The sequence below is a fragment of the Thunnus albacares genome, chromosome 2, assembly GCF_914725855.1.
Source record: "Thunnus albacares chromosome 2, fThuAlb1.1, whole genome shotgun sequence".
In the NCBI taxonomy this organism is placed as follows: Eukaryota; Metazoa; Chordata; class Actinopteri; order Scombriformes; family Scombridae; genus Thunnus; species Thunnus albacares.
In genome coordinates, this window is record NC_058107.1 from 24844388 (window position 1) to 24864472 (window position 20085).

The 20085-nt window shown below is 39.3% G+C and overlaps 2 protein-coding genes across 2 annotated transcripts; one reads left to right on the forward strand and one right to left on the reverse strand.

Annotated features, from left to right (window-relative positions):
• Positions 1-688: 688 nt before the first annotated feature.
• Positions 689-9045, forward strand: rgs7bpa (regulator of G protein signaling 7 binding protein a). The gene is made up of 6 exons (XM_044337118.1): positions 689-1682; positions 2698-2864; positions 6193-6323; positions 6852-6996; positions 7697-7767; positions 7992-9045. Exons 1-6 carry the CDS (start codon positions 1533-1535, stop codon positions 8081-8083), a joined length of 756 nt encoding a protein of 251 aa, XP_044193053.1. The 5' UTR covers positions 689-1532; the 3' UTR covers positions 8084-9045.
• Positions 9046-11113: 2068 nt separating this feature from the next.
• Positions 11114-19775, reverse strand: c7a (complement component 7a). The gene is made up of 18 exons (XM_044374521.1): positions 19632-19775; positions 19414-19475; positions 19211-19289; positions 18360-18501; positions 18121-18268; positions 17882-18020; positions 16541-16684; positions 16170-16413; positions 15426-15545; positions 15156-15322; positions 13844-14072; positions 13397-13568; positions 13142-13229; positions 12428-12560; positions 12156-12344; positions 11897-11993; positions 11588-11775; positions 11114-11489 (listed from the first exon to the last, which is right to left on the reverse strand). The coding sequence occupies exons 1-18, from the start codon at positions 19635-19637 to the stop codon at positions 11305-11307; spliced, it is 2532 nt and encodes an 843-aa protein (XP_044230456.1). The 5' UTR covers positions 19638-19775; the 3' UTR covers positions 11114-11304.
• Positions 19776-20085: the final 310 nt, after the last annotated feature.

The following is a 20085-nucleotide window of genomic DNA, read 5'->3' on the forward strand; positions in this document are numbered from 1 at the left end:
TGGAAAATGTTAGAGTTGTTGAAAGAGTATATAGTTGCCTGGTTAAAATTGGTACAGTTATTAAAAAATAATGTATGTTTGTATATATGCATTTTCTCTCTTTGATGCCACAACGCTCTATTTTGGGTGTCTGAAAGAAAGCAGCTTACTTTAAATGTACTTAACACTTTTGGGTTTATGTATGTGTGTCTGTCCACCTATCATGTATTAGGTAAAAAAGTTTTTTGTAAGTGAGATTGACCCCAGCAAGGAGGCAAAAAAAAAAAAAAGAAATACAAGTTTTTGACGAATCATGAAGCATCAACAGAAAACATCTTTAGGTCTTGAGTTACACTTAATACACCGTAATGTATGTCAATGAGTATTAATATAAGGATATTGAAATAAGCATAGAGATTTAAAAATCTCATAAAACACACTTAAAGTCCCAATAAAATGGGCTTGTATTATCATATGATATAAGATGGGGTTAGAAATATGCCACAGTATATAAAAGTGAATTAGAACTCATAATTAATATACCACAGACCCACAGACACGCATTAAATCTTTACTGGAGTTTTAAAGGGATTTTATTGTACTTAGTTAATGAGTTGAGGCAAAAAGTGGACAGCAACCTGGATTTCACACATTTAGGAGCTCATATAGCCGACAGCTCAGGGCGGGGGTCTGACTTGATGGGCCCTATTAGTATTCCCGTCCTTCGGGTGCGCAGTGTTTCTAGCCACAGAGCCACGTCAGGCCTGCAGCAACTGCTCGTCTTCTGTTGCTTTTCCAAGGTTAGAGATAGGCCCGGTCGACTAACTGGAAACACTCGAAGAAACAGAAGAAACGCCGAGAGCCGAATCGAGATCGCGGTACCCGGGAATTAAGTTTTTTTTTGATGTACAGATTTTCTCCGGCACAGAGGCTGTAAGTGTCGGCTATACGCTGTGAAATTGTCAGCAGGGAATTTGGCAGCGTTATTTCGTCTCTATAAGGAAATTGTGCGGCTGAGAAAAGATCGTTATCAGCCGTCCTATTGGTGCTTAATGGAAACGCGCAATCATAAAAAATGGTTGCATTTGGAGAATATCCGTGAATGCGATCGTCTCCTTCCGACATCGGTACGTCAGAGGAGACACCTCAGCTAGCTGGACTCCGGGTTGGGTGTGAAGTCTTCACTGTGCACCGTGTGCTGCTGGAGTGAAGGTGACTTGCGCCCCGTCGCAGTCAAGGCAATGCGGAGAGGAGTCGCAGGCGCTCATCCGGTACTTTTCCTGCGCTCTGCTCGTCTGGGAAAATATTTGCTCCCTCTCCCACACTAGAGGGGAGGAACGTGAAGGATAGACATAGTAATAACAATAATTGAGGTTCAACCCAGCCAGTAGTTGGCGAAGGTGAATTGAGCGTAAACGGAGGAGAGAATAAGGTGAACAGTAAGGTGCTGGGCGGTAAGGCAGGAAGAGAGAAAGTGGTGGAGTTTGGGGGGGGGGAAATAGACAAGACAAACCGTTCTGTATTAGGGCTGTTTTATTAGTGGATGTGTATGCATGAGTTCTGCATCGAATGGGCGCAAAAACCGCCCCAGATCCGCCGGGAACATCTTCCAGATCGGCAAACCTCCTTACCGAGACCCACAGAGGAGGGAGAGCACCGAAAGTACCCGCAAAGCCCAGCGCGCCGTGGCCGACTGCAGAATGGTAGGTTTGCGACACATCAATCCCTGCATGGTGCCTCAGATAAAGAGTGCTGTGTTATTATCCCAACCTTTCTTTGTTCTAGGACGATCGACCTATCCCGTGCATGCAGGATGCACAGGCGACAGCTGTTAATAGCTGCAAAAAAGACTGTAGCCCGGTCTAGGAGCCTAAAAATAGCTGTATGCATTTGCATTGCTTTGTCGGCAGTGAAGACAAAACAGATCATCTCGGCGTGCAGACTGACTGTGTGATTTGCATTTGGAGTGTGGAAAGCTGCGGGTGGTTTGGGCTGATCTTAAAATTGCCTGAATTACAAGATTGTCTAAGGAGGTGTGCGTGATCATGGCACAGATGTCCCCTGTTTTGACAGATGCTGGCAGGAATGATCATATGTATAGCCTGCTTCACCCTTTCATACATCAGTGAACGGTTTGTACAGGAGTACAGCAGGATCCTATGCAGGAGTTGCACAAAATGAACGAGATGTGCGTGTGTGTGTATGTGTGTGTGTGTGTGTGTGTTTGTCCCAATCTCAAGGTTTGAGGTTGTGCAAACAACCAAACTTAGCATAATAGGACGCTCGTCAATAAAAAAAATCAATTCATTCATCATGCACTTTGACTTTGCAGGCTGTTTTAATGGCAATGTTTTACTTTAAGTTTCTCTCAGGGATCAATTGACTTTTGTGACCGTATATGTGCAAGGTTGCAAATTTTGCTTCTGTTGAAGCACACTGCCATGCACCCGCACTGGCAGATTATTTGTCCCCTGTGGAAAAAAACCCCTGAATAGTAGGGCTGGATATAGTGCTGTTCAGCATTTCCTTCTTGGCTGACACATTTTCATGTTGACAAGTCAATGTGCAGGCCGAGACTTAAGTCTATATTCTACTGCAATGACTAGTGCAGGATGTCTTATTCAAGCAAAAGTTGTTTGCTTCATTTGTGTAGTGCTGACTTTACCAGGCTATTTCTGGATTAACTCACTTTTCTTTTATCATGTCATTGTAACACAGATCGTCCAAGAATTCAATACACTTGTGGCTCTGTACCGTGAACTGGTCATCTCCATTGGCGAAATTACTGTCGACTGTCCCTCTTTACGGGCCGAAATGCTGAAGACGAGAACTAAAGGCTGCGAAATGGCGAGAGCCGCACACCACAGTCTCTCCTTGATATCGGGGTGAGTAGGCACAGACTCTGTCCATGGTGCTGAAAATGATTGCTGCAAGGAGCTATCCGTGGTGCTGAAAGTGTAAACCGCACTAAATGGGGGCACTCTGCAACCCTGCTGCGCCTAAAGTTGTAAAGTAGCTAATTTTACCAAAGTACATCTCTAATTTGCATAAGCATCCCCATTTTAGACACATGTATACTTAAGCTTGCTCTGCTACACTTCAAAGATAAAATTCAGAGTGTCTGCTCCATTAGCGTGAAACTAGTGAGTTTGAGGTGGGGGTGGGGGGGGGGGGGGGGGGAGTTTTGGGAAAAACAGAGCATGAGATCAGCTTTTAAAAACCATGATATTTCTAATTGTTAGCAGGACAGCCTTACCAGGAAGCAATCACAACAACATATTGTTACTGACCACATCCCATTAGCTGGGCCTAAAATGTTAATGCATGCAGTGGAGTGGAAGTGAAATGCTTCCTAGGATGAATATTAGAGATAATAGTAATAATAAGCAGTCAATGACTTTTGCATTGTTGCGTTTAATGTATTGTGAGCTGTCTCTGTGTGAGTCTGAGTATTTTGTGGGTTGTGTCTCTATTGTGATCATTTGGACATTTATAAACTAGCATGCTTTTCAACAATTGATGTTTGCTGGAGTGCTGAGTGTTTATAAGAATCAGAATCCTCAGGTTTTAATTTGATCAAAAACAATGATACATAATGATTGGACTGGTAGTTATTTCACTATTTTCTGAATCAGTGAGTGTTTCTATGCTAAAATGCATCACAGGTGGCCTGTTTTTGATAGAAGTGTTGGCTTAAGATCAGAGAGAACAGCTATGATAGAGGCCTGACATGTCGGTTGACTTGGCCTGTGCTCTCCATTGAGCATAACATCTACTCTTCCACTGCCAGTGGAAGAAGGGCAAAGTGAGGCTTGGGATTTGAAGGTCCTCAGTGAGGCTAAGATGCCAGCTGACTTGGCACCCTCAAACTTACTTAAATAACAATTGGACAGACTGAAGCCAGTGGTGAGAGAGATTTGGAGGATGTCTGCACTCGCTGCTTGCCAAAACCAGGGCACCACTGGAACAAAAGAGCATCAGGTTTCTTTAGCTATCAATAATGCCCTAAGTCCTTACTGATATGGAGATATATAAACAGGGCTTGTAAAAGCATTCAATCCTCTCCCATTTAATATTAGTCTGTCATGTTTCCGCACACATTTTGCCTTTATAAGTCTCCAAGGTGTTAGGCTTAGCTTCACTCTGCTCTGTAACCTATTTTGTGGATCAATAATTAATCCACTTGCTATATCGTGATTTAAGAATGCATATCCTTCACTCTATGTTACATGCATGACATAATCTTTCCTTTTAATGTATGTATGACGATTTTAACCACATATGCATGACAGACTGATATGGTTAACCAGTAAACACGTCCATTGAAGAGGGGCATCTCAGTTGCGTTTTATAACAGGGCATTAATTGCTTCTTATTTAAATCTTTGGAGAAACACTGCAGTTTACTAAGCAGGCCCTTTATTCTTTGCACTATTCTTTCCAATATATGGCTGATAATTATACAACTAGATACTTGTCTCTCCAAGACAACAAGTCCTATCCATTATACTCCTGTGCTTGAAGTTCCTGCTGCTGTTGCTGCTGCTGCTGCTACTATAGAAATAGAGACTGTGCAGCAGCTTTAGAGAGAGCTCTAAGTTCCCACTGATAACAGCATCAACATCATTGTCATAATCATCACCACCACATACTCTAAACCTCCTTCTCTAAAAGCTCTCCAGGCCAGTCTCCACTACCAGAGACACAGAGCTTGAATTAGACAGCACAGATCATTCCCCTTTAATCAAATAAAGCCAGTGTGTCTGAATGGTTTGAGTGATGTGGGGCCTCTCCAATGTGCTAGAGGAAAGCTGATAAGCAGGATAGCATTGATGACAGCTGTGCTTTAGCAACAGTACTGTAGAAGGCAGCACTGTGACAAAACAAGGATAGGAAGGCAGAGCTTGCTGTGGGAAGAGGGGAACGCAACAGCATGATTTGTGTGAGAAATATTTGTACCAGGTGCAAGTTTCACGCCTTTCATCGCTGTCACTTTCCCATGTGATATCACACCCACTGAATATCACCTGCTGTAGCTTCCCCTCGAACACCAGATTTATATGGTGGTGAAGCTACTGTGGTGTCTCATAAAAGCTAGTGATCAACTCTAGGTAAATAAAAAAAATACTCAAATGGGGTTTTTATGTTTGAACATCTTCAGTGCATTTTATTTATTTATTCTCAGATAGTCAAGCAAACTAAAAATATTGACACACTGCCACCACAAAAATATAATCAAGCAAAATGCACTCAGTGACCTTGTCTTTTGTTGAAATAAAGCAATAGAAACAAGTCTAAAGAAGCAGATTCCTCTCATCATTTTGTGTAAACTCCACAGTTTATCTGTCATCTGAAGGTTTAAATTTCGTTGAGTATTTTATCTGTTTAAGATGTGACATAGAAGATATGCATGCTGAAAGTTAAAAATACTTAACAAAAGTTAGAGATCATATACTGTTTTCACTATCTTATCTACAGATGTAAGTGTTCATATCCTTTCAACACATAATCCACTCAAGCTTTTGCAACTCCACCCACAATAACTTTCCTTTTACCCTGTTGAAGTATGTTTAACAGTGAAGTGTTTTGAGAAAAGCTGCAGCCACTGTTATAGATATAAATAGGGTTGTAACTAAAGATTATTTTCATTATCGTTTAATCTGTTGGTTATTTTAATACTTGAATTAACTGTATTATCTATAAAATGACAGAAAATAGTAAAAACAAAAAAAAAAGGCCTGTGATAATTTTCCAGAGTACAAAGTGACAACAGCTTGTCTTATTTGACCAACAGCCCAAAACCCAAAGAGATTCAATGTACAATAATATAAGACATAGAAAAGCAGCAAATCCCTAGTATTGAGAAGGAATTTTTTTTTGCATGATATATGACTTAAATTATTAATTGATTGACAGTTTTCTGTAGATTAGATCAACAAATGGATTATTCAATTGATTGTTTAAGTCCTATAATGGAGCCAAACAATGCTAAGGTCATTCTTCAATATACCAAAACAAACAAACAAACAAACAAAAATGCACAAACACACAAAGGTATCTGTCAGTTTGTGATCAAGCTTTATTGTGATTAAGAAAAGAAACTTTCCCTAAAGTTGAACTATGATTCATTCTGTATGCATTAAGTTGCATCTAAAGTTCTTCAAGTTCTCACTAGCCAGTAACCTTTCTGTGTTCCCACTATGTTCCATTTCAGGCCAGAGGACGGGGAGATCCACCCTGAGATCTGTAGACTGTTTATCCAGCTGCAGTGCTGTCTGGAGATGTACATCACTGAGATGCTCAAATCCGTCTGCTTGCTGGGCTCCCTGCAACTCCACAGGAAAGGTTAATACATGAAAAAGTCCCACTGCATATACAGTATAGTTTTAAGTAACTTGACTATGGAGTTTGTGTGTGTGTATGTGTAGGTGTGAGTATATGCATGTGATTGTTTACATACTGTATGCTTTGTTTCTTCTTTCTAATGTTCATTTTTCAGATTTTATTAAATTTAACAAACAAGAAAACCTGTCAGAAGACAATTATAAACATGTTAAAAATATGTGCACAGGCGTAATTATTCATAGACAGATTTCTTACCTGCAGGTTTTATTTTTATACAGATTATCTTCTAAAACCTTCACCATCATTCCTGTAAGCAGACAAAACCTGAGTATCTGTGAATGAATAATGAAAATAAACAAGAATGAGAATGAGCTAGTTCTTTGTAGCTGTAATATGAAGTTCATAATAATTATGTTATTTGATGGATAACTTTAGGTCAGTTCTTTTCTTCTCTGTTTCTCTGGTACTCCTCTTGACGTGTGTGGTGATGACACCAGTTTAAGGCTACCTGCTCTCTGTGTGCTCTAGGTAAGGATTCCTGTGGCCCCACTGGGGTCGATAGTAAGATCGAGGAGAGCTCAGACATCCCAATCCTGGAGGACACCTCTTCCTCCCCCACTGACTGTCCTCAGCTCTGCTGGCTTGTGGCCACTGACATAGAAAACATAGAAAAGTAGGTAGACAGTGAATGTTTTGTGGTGCGTCATGTGTTCTTCTGTGAGTGTTGTATGTATGTGTTTCTGTGAATTTATCGTGGTGTTATACATGTACATGTACATCTTTGTGGGTCAAAGCACATGTAATGCAAGGTACACAAGGGAGTTTGTTTTTTCTTAGTTTATGTCACATTACAATAAATTTCATAACAGTAAGTGCTTTGAGGAAAATTTCAATTTAACATCCTATTATAACTAAATTACATGCCACCAAAAATGACCAGATATTTGTGTCTAAAGTGCTATACCAGCCTACAGTATATGCAATTTTTGTACATGGCACATCAGTCAAAAATGTAAATTGTTTGTGCTTTTTGGATTATTTTATGAGACATATATAAGATCCAGTTTTCACTTGAGATGCTGCACTGTAGTGTTTGCTGTTTGACTGGTTGCAACTGTTTCTTAAAAATCACATACTCAGATGGCATCTAGTAGTTACAGATTGTACTGTCCTCTTTTTGTATCAGATGTCGAAATTAGTCAGTTGTGCATTTTACTATACAAAATACTAAATATAAAATACTATGCTGCTGTAGTTGTGGGCCTGAGTGTTTGTTTCTGTGTGAATATGTATGTCTGTGTGTGTGTGAAAATATACTACAGGATAGATGCTATAGGTACACTACATAAAAGCCCTTATTTGTGTTATGGCAGGGATATGAGGGAGATGAAGAACCTTCTCAGTAAACTCAGGGAGACGATGCCTTTACCATTGAAGAACCAAGGTAAGAGGATATAATCTGAACATTACTCCACCTTCACCTTCTTACACACACCTAATTTATAATCCCATGGAACAATCACACTTTAAAAATCTTTTATAGACATTAACATTACAAGATTTATCAGAAAAGACTGATCATCGCTTGGAAAACACTGTGTCATATTTCAAACTACAAACCTTATAAAAACTGACTTGGCAGTGGTCTGTTTGTGTTCTCATGCCCAGATGATAGCAGTTTGCTGAACCTGACTCCCTACCCACTGGTCCGACAGAGGAAGAGGCGGTTCTTTGGGCTCTGTTGCCTGGTAACCAGCTAAGGGCCCCGCCTTCGTGGGTAGGAGGCGGCAACAAAGACACCATTACCCACTGTCCTTCACCACTTGTGTCTCCCACCAATCTATTACTGCCATTTTCAAATAAATTGTCTCTTTCTCTTTTCTCTTTTTTTTTAAAGGCTGCCCATTTTATAATTTTATTTTGTAATACAAAGAAGAATTGTAATTGCAATGTAATGAAAACAAAAGTCATGAACATATATTTTAAGATATTTTGCAACAGATTTTCCCTTTTTTGGTAAATGAAGTCAGATACCTGCTTGTCCAATGTAAAAGAGAATGAGAGGTCATTTTAAAAAAAATGTCAATGTTCAATTACTTCCACAAACCTGAGTGAATGAAACAAGGATTTGTGTTTTTAAAAAAAGGGGATATAATTGTCTGTTTTTGTCAGAAATAATGTGTAACTTATGACCAGACACCATCCAAATGTTTAAGGATGGTACTTGCAAAGACAAAGTTATACCTTCGTCTGTCTAAGCTGAGATGACAGGTTTGTGCAGAGTGAGTTTGTTGTGTATTACAGTCTCTGTTTTCTGTTTCTTGCTGTTTTTTCTTCTTAATGTACTTAATTTAGTCTTCCATAAACCAAGAACCTGTACCCAACTTTAACTTTCCAGCTTCAAAATGGAATATATGAAACAATGCTCAAAAAAGAAAACTTCTTTGCACACAATATCTATCTATAAATTGAGACATTAGACTTGTATATACACATACTCTTTACGCAATGCTCTCTGAATTATTTTCAAAGTTGGAGTTGGTTAGCAATGAATCTGCTGGTTTGTATAAGCAGGGAGAATCTCCCTCTGTCTGAGGCAGACATTGCAGACAGAGGGCAGGAAGCATGGGTCTTGCTTATTAATGATAGTGATCAATGTTTAGGGCACGGTAAAGGTACAGTAGTCAAAGCTGATATAGGTCATTTTACATTGTTAATAAAACTTTTGTTATTGAAATGAATCAACTTGTCTGTGATTTTATTGCATGTTGTCCACTCAAAAGTCCACTGGGTGGAGACAAACTATCAAGAAAGACACTTGTCTGACATGTTTGGGTGTTCTGGATCTCAGGAAATTAAACTGTGAATAAAACTTAATTTATTTAAAGAACTCATTGCACTAAAGGTGATCAGGTGATGTGGCGTCTTGCAAATTGGGTGATCTGTAATAATTTGAATTTGAGGCGCAAACATCCCAACATTAATGCTATTTTAGTGCTCTTTCTGGTTTGCTATAGATTGTCCCTCAGTTGAGTTTGTTTGTAGAGTAAACATTTCTATCTGGGAGGGTTAGAGGGGGACAAAGATAGACTGAGATACAGAGAGAGAGAAGGAAAGATGCCACATAATCTTTTATTAAGTCCATAACAAGCAGCTTTTGTTTATATTTACAGAGGGTTGGAGAAATAGAGAGTAGGAGGGACAGAGAGAGAGAAAGATTATGCTGCCAGGCCCCAGAGAGAGGATCCAGCTGGTCACCTACTTTTGCTGTTGGACTAAAGTATTCTTTTATCAGTAAAGAGCAGCTGAGCAAACTTCAACATTTCCTCAGTGTGCATTGCTCAGTGGCTGACATGGTTTCTGTCTCAAGGTGTATTATATTTATTATAATTTATACATGCAGGTTAGGGGAATTTGAAACTCCAAAGTGACTGCAAATGTGAAGGTGAACATGAATGCGTTCCCTTTGACACACTGGTGATTTGATCAAATCATGCAGGGATACACTGAAATAATCTCCCACAACCCTGAAGCACCATAGAATATAGATGGATAGTACTGCATTATAGCTCTATACATTAAAACCTTTGTAACACTTTTAGAATGTAGATATGCACAAGAGTTGAGAAAAATGTCAGTTATACCTTACAATATAATGCAATCATGTTACACTCACCCTCCAACTCCCTCCATCTAACAGAAAAGCTTTTACAGGACTATAGATGAGTGACAAATAAAAGGGAAAACATCTCCTGAATAAATGAGTGGAGAAACAAATGCAGATGCTTCCATACAGGGCATGAGGGGTCACTGAATTGGCTTTGATGAATATGAAAATGGTATGAATCATACGTTATGTCCTGTACAGTCTCCAGATCTCAAACAAAATGAACACCTACATTATGGGACAACTTGTTAGACAGCACTTTACATTAGCATAATCAAAACACCAAATGAGGGAAACTCTCTTGAAAGAATGATGTTCATCCATCCAGTAAAGTTACAAAGACTTGTATAATCCAAGCTAAGGTGCATTTAAGATGTCTTTGGCTTTTGATGGCTCAAATGTCTTTGTCACCATCTTAATGAGATTTAGAGCTCATTGGGAGTGACTGCCTGACTGTACATGCCTGAATATTTGTTCTCTCACTCAACAAAACTTCTGCTTGTCAGTTTTGTGTATATCGTCTCTTTAAGAGTATGAGCATGTGTGATAGTTCGTGAGCATTTCTAGCACTTTCCTCTCACCCACCTGCCTTTGTGTACAACATGGTGTGAACGAGGGGCACACATCTGCTGACAATAAGCATCTTCGTGTGATGAGGAGACATTAAGTAGCTGGTGTCTTCACACAGTTATAACAGGCAGGTTTAGACACACACACACACACCACATGCACTCACACCGTCAGAGGGCAGCAAGCTAGCGGCAGGAATAGACTGTCAGCAGGGGTTTGCTTGGCAGGCTGTGCACTGTCTGGTTTAGTAAGCACAGGACATCTTTTGAAATAGACCATCTCAGTTCAGAACACAGATTTTCAAACATTATCTCGAGGGACGTTTAGAAACTATTTTCCTCAAAACCCAGACCTACTTTTTGCATTCTATTGTGCACGCTGCTCAAACAATTTATAACATTTGAAGAAATGTACACACTGTCAGGAAAGGCAACACAGTATTGGCTGTGCATGCTATTTTGTCTGTAATAATTACATCTACATATAATTATGTTTCAGAGGGGAAATCTCTGGGTCATAATTGGATCAACAAACAGTACAAAGTACAATAATGTAAAGAAATGAAGCATGGCTTGTGCTTTATTATTTATTTGCTGGTTCAATACAGTTTTATTCTATTTTATACATGCATTACGACTTAAAAAATACTGATTCAGTGGAAATATGAGGAATGTATAGTAGAGGATTAATGCGTGCAGGAGGGTGGAGATGGGAGGTCGTAAGGTCAGCTCTCCTCCTGTATCCTCAGGAAGTACAGGGCAGGATACTGACAACTGACACCGTTTCTCCTTTACATCTCCGTAGTCCTGCTTCACACTCGCTCATGGTCTGTGTGGCTTCAGTTGCATTCTCCCCAACACGGACACAAACATCTGATCCTTGGATCAAACAATCTGCAGAATCCTTACAGTGGCACTCGTTGGTTTGATCTGTGCAAATGGCGCAAAGACAAGTGAGATGAATGACTACAATTTGCAAATACTGTACATTATTATAGATTGTTTATTTCAACCATGAGTGTCCCTACCATTGCAGGTTTCCCACATCTGACAGTTGGTACAATCTGTAGTTGTGCTGCGCAATGGCCACTTGCAGGCACTGTCCTCTGCTATTTCGTGGTTCTTCTTTATACACTGCAGTGCATGCAATTTACACACACTGAGAAGGATTGATTTTCCGGTCACAGGACTAGTCGCACACAACTCCAAAGACGAACTGGTGAGAAAAGCCAAAAAGCAAAATCATTAACAAATACATAACATCAGGAACAAGAAAATCAGAGAGATCAGCTGAAAAAGTTACATGTTCAAATTAGATATTAGCAGAGTAAACATACCCGCACTCAAAAGGCATTTTGCAAACACATTGTCCTTTCGAAGACTTCTCCCACTGCTTACATTGCACTGAGGGAATGATGAGTTGTGGCACACTGGCTGTGGGATGGATAAAAATAATTATTTCACTTCCCTAATTGACTGAAAATGAAACACTGAAGTATAACAATAAATGAAAAGTGGGATACAATATACTGCAGTCACAGCTGTCCAATGTCATTCATTAGAGAGTATTTATATGAACATTCAAATAAAATTTACCTGGGCTGCATTTGATGCCTGCTGGGTCTGGTGAAAAATGTAGACTGGCATCACAAATAATCGTTGCTTCCCCTAGAAGCTGTCTTCCCTCGGGACAAGACAAAGTAATTGTCTCCCCTATGCCATAGGACGGCTTTAACGGAGAAGCAATGACATCATCAGCGAGGGCCCCGATCTTGCAGCTTGAGACTGGAGAAAAGTCAGAATTTAACAAAGTAACACTTGAAATCATCCCAACAGTAAATAAACTGTTTCATAGGTCCTGCACTCACTTGTGCACAGACCAGGGCTGGCAGACCAAGTTTGATCAGTGGTGCATTCAAGGGTGCTCTGACCAAGAAGATGGAAACCTTCAGTGCAGGTGTACTGAACTCTACTACCCACAAGGTAAATGTCCTTAGGGTCCTGTGGAAAATAAGGTGACCAAAAGGTGATAAAGTTAATTTTTTTGTTCTGTCCTTTGTACAGAAACACTTTAAAAACAGATGGAAATATAAACAACAAATGTGACCACCAATGTCACCAATGTCATTGAGCCAGGCTTATATTCACTTTACAGAAGACACATTAAATAATTAATATCATAGCTCTTATTATGCAATGTACCATTTTAAAGTTCTGAATGTAAAAATGTATCAATGTATCTATTGAACAGACACAAAAACATCTCCCACATTGGCGCCTGTTTTATTCCATGTTGTGTCTCAAATGTGCTCTAGAGATTATTAGATTTAACAAATTACATGGTTTTATCATTTCCTCATTAAAATCTGGGTGGGTATTGTTTGGTAAATTAGGCTGATTGATGTAAAGAAAAAGTAAGTGAGTAAGTGAGAGTAAGTAAGGAGTAACACTGTACTGTGGCCCTCTGGGTGACACAGACCAAATACTGGAACAACTGCAATTAGAGGTATTATAAAAAATATTAAATGCTTGCAATAATTTGTTCCACATGGTGCAGTAAATTCAGTTGACTTGATTTTTACCAGAATGTAGCCATTGACTAGAGCAGGAGGGTCTCCACACTTCTGACTTGGTGGGAGAGTCCAGTCAAAACACTGAGGCTCCATGGTTCTGTGTAAAAGTAGTTCAAAATAGCATGTTGTATAGGTGGATACTGATAGAAAATCAGTGTGAAAGCTCCTCTTAGAGAAAATTCAATACAGTGAAGGATACTTCCTGTTAAAAATGTAAGTTTGAGACAACGTAGTAACAAAAATAAAACTTCCACTCATTCTGACTTTAAATATTGTATGTCTTGGTCTTCACAGTCAGACGTCTCAGCGGACTCTCCGATGCAGCTCTGTCCCCCATTCTGAGGAGCAGGATTAGAGCAGGAACGTTGTCGCGACCTCCGATTCCCAGAACATGCTGACCAGGAAGACCAACAAGTCCAACTACCATGAATCACTCCTACATGAGCAGAAACAGAAAGGAAGAAAGAGGGAGCAAGTGAGGAATATATAACAGTCCATCTGAATTAATTAAAGAGATGACTCACTTATTTAGCTAATCTGTTAAAAGCAAAACATTGTAAAGCCATTGCACTATACAACCACCAGTGAGACAAGCTATCTAAGGGGACGTCATCAAATAACCAATACATGCTCAGAAAAAATAAATCAAACCTTCACCAAGTCATAACAAACTGCAATAGTAAAAGAACATGTCTGGATTGCAACACCCACCCTGCTGACCCTCTATTTCACTTCCCTGCTCACAGGCCGGTCCTGATGTTCCATGCTTACAGATGCATTTGCATACATCTCCATCCATGACAGCCAAGCCATTGTTTCTGCAGGGCTGACAGTGGCAGGGGTCACTCTCACCAATGTACTGCTCTATGGCTCTGCGAAGGTAAAGTTTCTTCACCCCAGCACACTGAACCTCCTTCACCAGCTCTGACAGCGGCCGCAGCTGCCAAAACAAGAGTTGGAATAAGTCAAGTTCAAGAGTGATAGAGGGTTGTGCTGGAGTTAAAGGATAAGTTTGGGTTTTTCAAGTCTGTCTTAATACAATACTGATGTGTCAATATGTATGTGGATATAGATCTTGGTTGCTGTAACAGCTCTGGCTGTATTCATACTGGCCTTGAAGGTATTCTCTCAGAACATGACTACACAAAGCCAAAATCCACAGCCATCGTTTTGTGCAAAAATGCATTCCAAAGTTTATCTGAAGCTAATATTGGGCTTCAGCAGTCCGAGTTAGCTGAATTGAGTCAATATATTCTAAAGTCTGTGTAGTATGAAATTACCTCTTTTTGTTTCCCCTGAATAAAGTTCTTTGCTGGTCTGTGGCAGAGGGATATACTCTGGTAATGGCGTGTAAGTCTGTTGACGTTTTCCAGCTTTTACTCCTCAAGATGTGCTCAGAGAAAACTTTGAAATGATTTTTTTTTCTTTGGAGACTCCATAACTGGAGTATTTTTGCAGTCTGTGTTTTCAGACACTAATATTTTGGTAACAACCTGCTCCAAATCTTTGACTGTTTTGGGGTCAATCTCCGGCTGTGCTTGTTGTCCTCCGGACCACTTTGACTTGCTCATGCCTCTGTGTCTGACATGGAATATGGTTTGCATCTGTGTTTATCTGGTGTGTTGCGTAAGAAACAAGTGATGGGAAAAATGCATTCCTTTGAGAGATCCTGAAGGGACAGAGTTGTGGCTAGTAGCTGGCAAAATAGATATAACCGTTTGCAAGGCTCAGTAGAAGAGGGGCTGTGAGAAAATTTCACCAGGGGGTATGTGTAAATAAATACTTATGTGACTGGTTCACTCTGTAACATCTAAGTAAAAAGCCGGCTACAAATCTACATGGGACTGATGGAATGTATCTCTCCGCCGCACCTTGGCAAGGAATGTTCTGAAGAAACAAAAAGAGGGATTTTGGCCCTCATTTCTTACAGTGTAGTTGTGTCTGAGAGAATAACTTCAGGGTCAGTATGGAAAGTAGGAACTGTTACAGTCACTGAGACCCATTTCCACTTACTTTCCCTCACCTTTTGTTCGGTAACCTTTGGAAATGATCGAATAGAGTCAGCCCAGTTTGAATACATTTCCCAGTTCTTGTCCAGAGTATCAGGCTGCATGGTCTCCAGTGCTGCTATATGTGCGAGGGCTCCTCCAGCTATGTCCACACTATATGCTCTATTGCCCCTCTTAATATCTATTTTTAATAAAGATTCAGAATTTAATACAGATTCAGAAATAATGAGTGCTTTTAAACTGCAGGCTCTGGTATATATGCAGAATTAACATCAAAATTGTACCTGTGGATGGTGGCCTATAATTAGGCCTATCATAATTCTTGCACTTCTCAACAGAGAATGGGAATATCAGGAAAAACCTTATAGTCTTTGAACATTCATGATGGCTTTCGATTTCTCTTTCTTTAAAACAAAGGAAAGAAAGTCAGAAAAAAAGTAACAGCAGGATGGAGGCAGAACTTCATAAACTGAAGGGCTATTCATCTATATCATGAACCTGACGTTTGGGTTGCTATTAAAAAACTACTAAGACCAATAATAATAATTTCTACAATTCCACTGACATATGGAACATTTAAAATCTGGTGTTTATTTGTCAATTCATGTTGATGTTGATGACTGTCGATGTTCAAATATATTGCAGAAATGCAAAAGTAATTCCATTATATAGCAAGATATTTACTTTTCTTAAATATACTTCAGATACAAAATTTAATCAAGGCATTCTGGCGTTAAGAATTTTTAAATGCATTTGGTCACATAGACCAGAAATAAATTCAAAATGCAAATACTGTTCCTTTCATTTAGCTATGGTTAACAAAATGGGCTGCTATTATTTTTGCAGAGTTAAGCTCATACATAAATACTTCTAAATATCACATAGATGACATGACCACCCACCATTAGAAGAAATGTGAATTTGAATCACCAGGATGTGACATAAGGATGTTGGAATCTGCGCCTGTAGACTAATTTTACTCTCATTTAGGCCTGCTATCAAGCTACTGATGATTTATCAATCCTTACCCATTTGTTTTTCAGTTTCTTCATCAACCCTGGCGACAACTTTGAAGGAGCCTCCGAGGCTTCCTTCAGACAAGTAGTGTGTTCCAAACCTTTCCAAAACCTTCCTGTAAGCACCGTAGTCGTACACAGATGGGAGTTTGGCCAGTGCCTTCCAGAACTCCTCAGATATTGGGAGGTACTGAGGAGAGTTACTCTGGAATTGAGCAACCTCTATGTCATTCTTTAAAACCAAAATCCTGTATACCTGTAAGGAAAAAAAATCATGAGGAAAATTTAATTGTACCGCTTAATTATTGTTTTCAGAGTAGGTTGCCTTGTCACAGAGACCTGCTGTTAAAGGTACAGTGACAAAATTTCAGGTTCCTCCGTACCTTAGTTGTGTCATGTGTCTTATGAAAGTCATAGTTGTGATGTCCTGTTGTGGTCCCGCGCACTGTCTGTCTGTTGACAATGTCCTTTGCATAGTGCCATTCACTGGTGAACATCTCATCGCTGAAATCATTCTTAACTTTAACCTGAAAACAAAGGTTCATGTTCTAATGAACCAATGTCACATAACTAAGAAATGTTGAACACCCAGCAAAGCAAAACAAACACTATTAACAGAATGAAAAATGTGAAAAAAAAATTGTAAGGTACCCTGCAGATTTTTTAGCATGTTTTGATTATTATGTCCCTATATATTGTGTAAATTTAAGTTATCCAGCACTTACATTAGAACCTAATGTGAATACACATCATGAGACTGCTTTCACCAGGAAAAAAACACACTGCATTGGTTGTTTAATCTGACAATGATTGTTATGTTTCCCTGAAAAGTGGTCCCTTGCAGCTGTGACATAATTACTATCCTGTGTATACTGCTGCATAGTGAATGGTTAGGTCAACCAATTGGGTGACTTTTTGGCAAAATTTGGTGATAGTAATATGTTGTAAACAGCAGGGATAAGAGGGGAAAAGAAGAGTAAGGCTGGAAGCTGATGTGAACAAGGCAATTTATGGGGTAGAAAATATTGTCACATGTGTTAGGCCTTATAGGTACACAGTATGTGCTTTGTTGAGAAATTTCAAACTTATTACAATTTTTAAAGTCTGTCTTTGAGCAATAGTCAGGTGCTCAAATTAACACTGAAACAAGTTTTGCTCGCTGTAATCATTCCTCCTTTTCATTCTGAACATTAGAAGATCCCCTCCATATATGATGTGTGTAATGTAAGTGATGAGGGTACAAAATCCACAGTCCTCATTTCAAATAAAAATGTATTCCTGGATATCTTCTTTTTAGTAAAATAATCCCTACTTGTGTCTCGACAGTGTTTTCCTGTTTAGCTGCAGTGGAAACATTGTAATAAAATGATGGAATTTGGCACTAAAAAGATGCTAACTTTGAAAGATATTGACTTGATTTCACTAATTTGGATAGCTGAAGCTTCATATTAGCTTCAAATAAACTTTTAAATACATTTTTGCACAGAAGGAGGCCTGTCGATTTTGGCCCCCCATCACTTACAATGAAAGTGCAATATGAAAGGATCTTTTAATGGTCAGTATGCACAGGAGGAATGATTACAACAAGAAAAAGGTGTCAATGTTCATTTGAGTACCTAACTATTGTTTTAGTACAGACTTGAAAAATTGTGAACCTATTCATCAATGTGCCCAACAGAGGTATCAATATAGATTGCAGTAAGATGTTTCCAAGAGAGACTAACCATAAAGTTGTACTGGAGAGTACTTAGGGGCAGTCGGTAGATATTATTGTTGACGCCGCTGTATATGGTGCGACACTGACCCCCAAAGCTCTTTGTGTTGATGACACTGGCCCTCCTCTTTCCTGTCACCACATCATACCTACAGAAGCAGTGTAACCATCCCATCAGTAAGCACAAGGTACCTGCTCTAAAAGGTGCACACAACCACAAATAGATCTATGTCCAGATTTGCCACTTACCCTTGTCCTAGGAGTTCTACGTTAGGTGGGAGAGCTGCATCTGTACATACAATGAATTGTTGCTGTGGGTTACAGGCTCGTTCATCTTCTCCATCTTCCTCACAGTCCTGATCTCCGTTACACACCAGAGACTGGCTAACACATTTCCCTGAGGGTCAAAAGACAGACAGAAAGCTCACCAATTGTTATTTTCAGTAATTCTGTATAACCCCAGGAGTGAACTGAGTTTTATTTCCAACCTGATCGGCAGTGAAACCTGTTTCCACATCCATCCTCTAGAGGACAGCCTTTTGTGGTTTCACAGGGTCTGGTCTCCATTCGCTCCCCTGCGCAAGGGTTCCCTCCAAACTGAGCATAGACAGCCATGGGTCGGCTTCTTGTCTGAAACATATCAAACAAGGCAAAGAAAATGGGACAGTGTGTTGCAGCAAAAATTAAAGCAAAAAAAAAAAAATCTATATAATAACTTTATATATTATTTACTACATATTTACATATTATTTACTGTAATACTGTTGCTGCTGTTATTTTTTGTACAAAATGCTGTGGCCAGGCTTTTAACATATACTAAGAGAAGCAACCACATTACACCAATCCTTGCTGCCCCTCAATGATTACCTGAGAGTTTTAGTTTAATTGATTTTAAGATTTTACTGCTTGTTTTAAAATCCTTGAATGATCAGGCTCCTGCCTATATCTGTGATTTGCTAACTCCTTCTGAGCCTGTTCACTGCTTGAGATCCTCCATCAGGGCCCCACTAATGGTTGTTAAATCTTGACTTGTCACCAGAGGGGACCAGGCCTTTGCTGTTTGGGCTCAGCTGTGGAACTCCCTGCCTCAGGCAGGCAAACTCAGCATCATCTTTTAAATCTCCTCTTGAAACTTACTTATATATGGCTTTTTCTTAGCTGATGGTAATTGTTTTACTATTTAATTAATTTATTTACTTGCATTATCAGTTTTTATTGTAAAGCAATAACTAACTTTGGTTTTGAAAGGTGCTATATAAATAAAGTTATTATTATCATCATCATTATTATTAAATTCCTGAGAAAAAAGTTAGCTAAAATGAATGTTTATGTTGCTAACCTGTGTTTTGGTGCAGCCATCACACTCTGACCAATCTCCATAAGGCCCCCACTGGCAATGCACTCTCTGGTTACAAATCCTTGGAAAGGAAATTAAAACCAAATATACTGAATAAATGACACCAAAATATTGACTTTATGATTGTCCTAACATTTACAATGTTATACTTTTGGTATTGAAGTAAAGCAAAAGCACCGATTTACCCTTTGGAAGTGAAGAGGAACAGAAGCCACGGCAAGACTGCCAGACAGAGTTGTGCAGTATTCTGAGAACAGTGAAAAAAAGAAGAGAAGAGAAGAAAAGAAGTAAATCTAAAAATGTCTCACTAAAATCAAATCTGTTATACTGTACATCAAACATTTTGCACAAATCTGAAAATTTTGTTAAAGAGTTCTCTATCATTGAAAGTAAATCGACTTGCCTCCATGCTGAGCGAAGGAGCAGCAAACAGTCTTGAACTTGTCTTGGATGCTGTTCATTTATATTAAGTTTTGTTCTTAAAATGGGGAGTCAAACTCTCGGAGGAACATTCCGAGAACTCATTGGGTTTCATGTGTGTGTATGTGTGTGTGTGTGTGTGTGTGTGTATGAGTGTGTGTGTGTGCATGCATGAACAAATATGTAGTGTGCACATGCCTTTGCTTTGCACAAGAAAAAGGAAAACATCTGCCCTGGCAACTCTCCCAAAAAACTTGTCTAGAGAATCATTCTGAAACCAAAAGCAGGGATTCATGTTGGACTGAGAGTCTTCACTTGCTATACTTGTTCTGACTGTCACACTTATTATCGAGCTAACAGACTTTTCTCACAGCACACATTGTCACTTGTCATAGCAGGAAAAGCATAGGTGCAACTAAGAACATTAATTAGTGCTG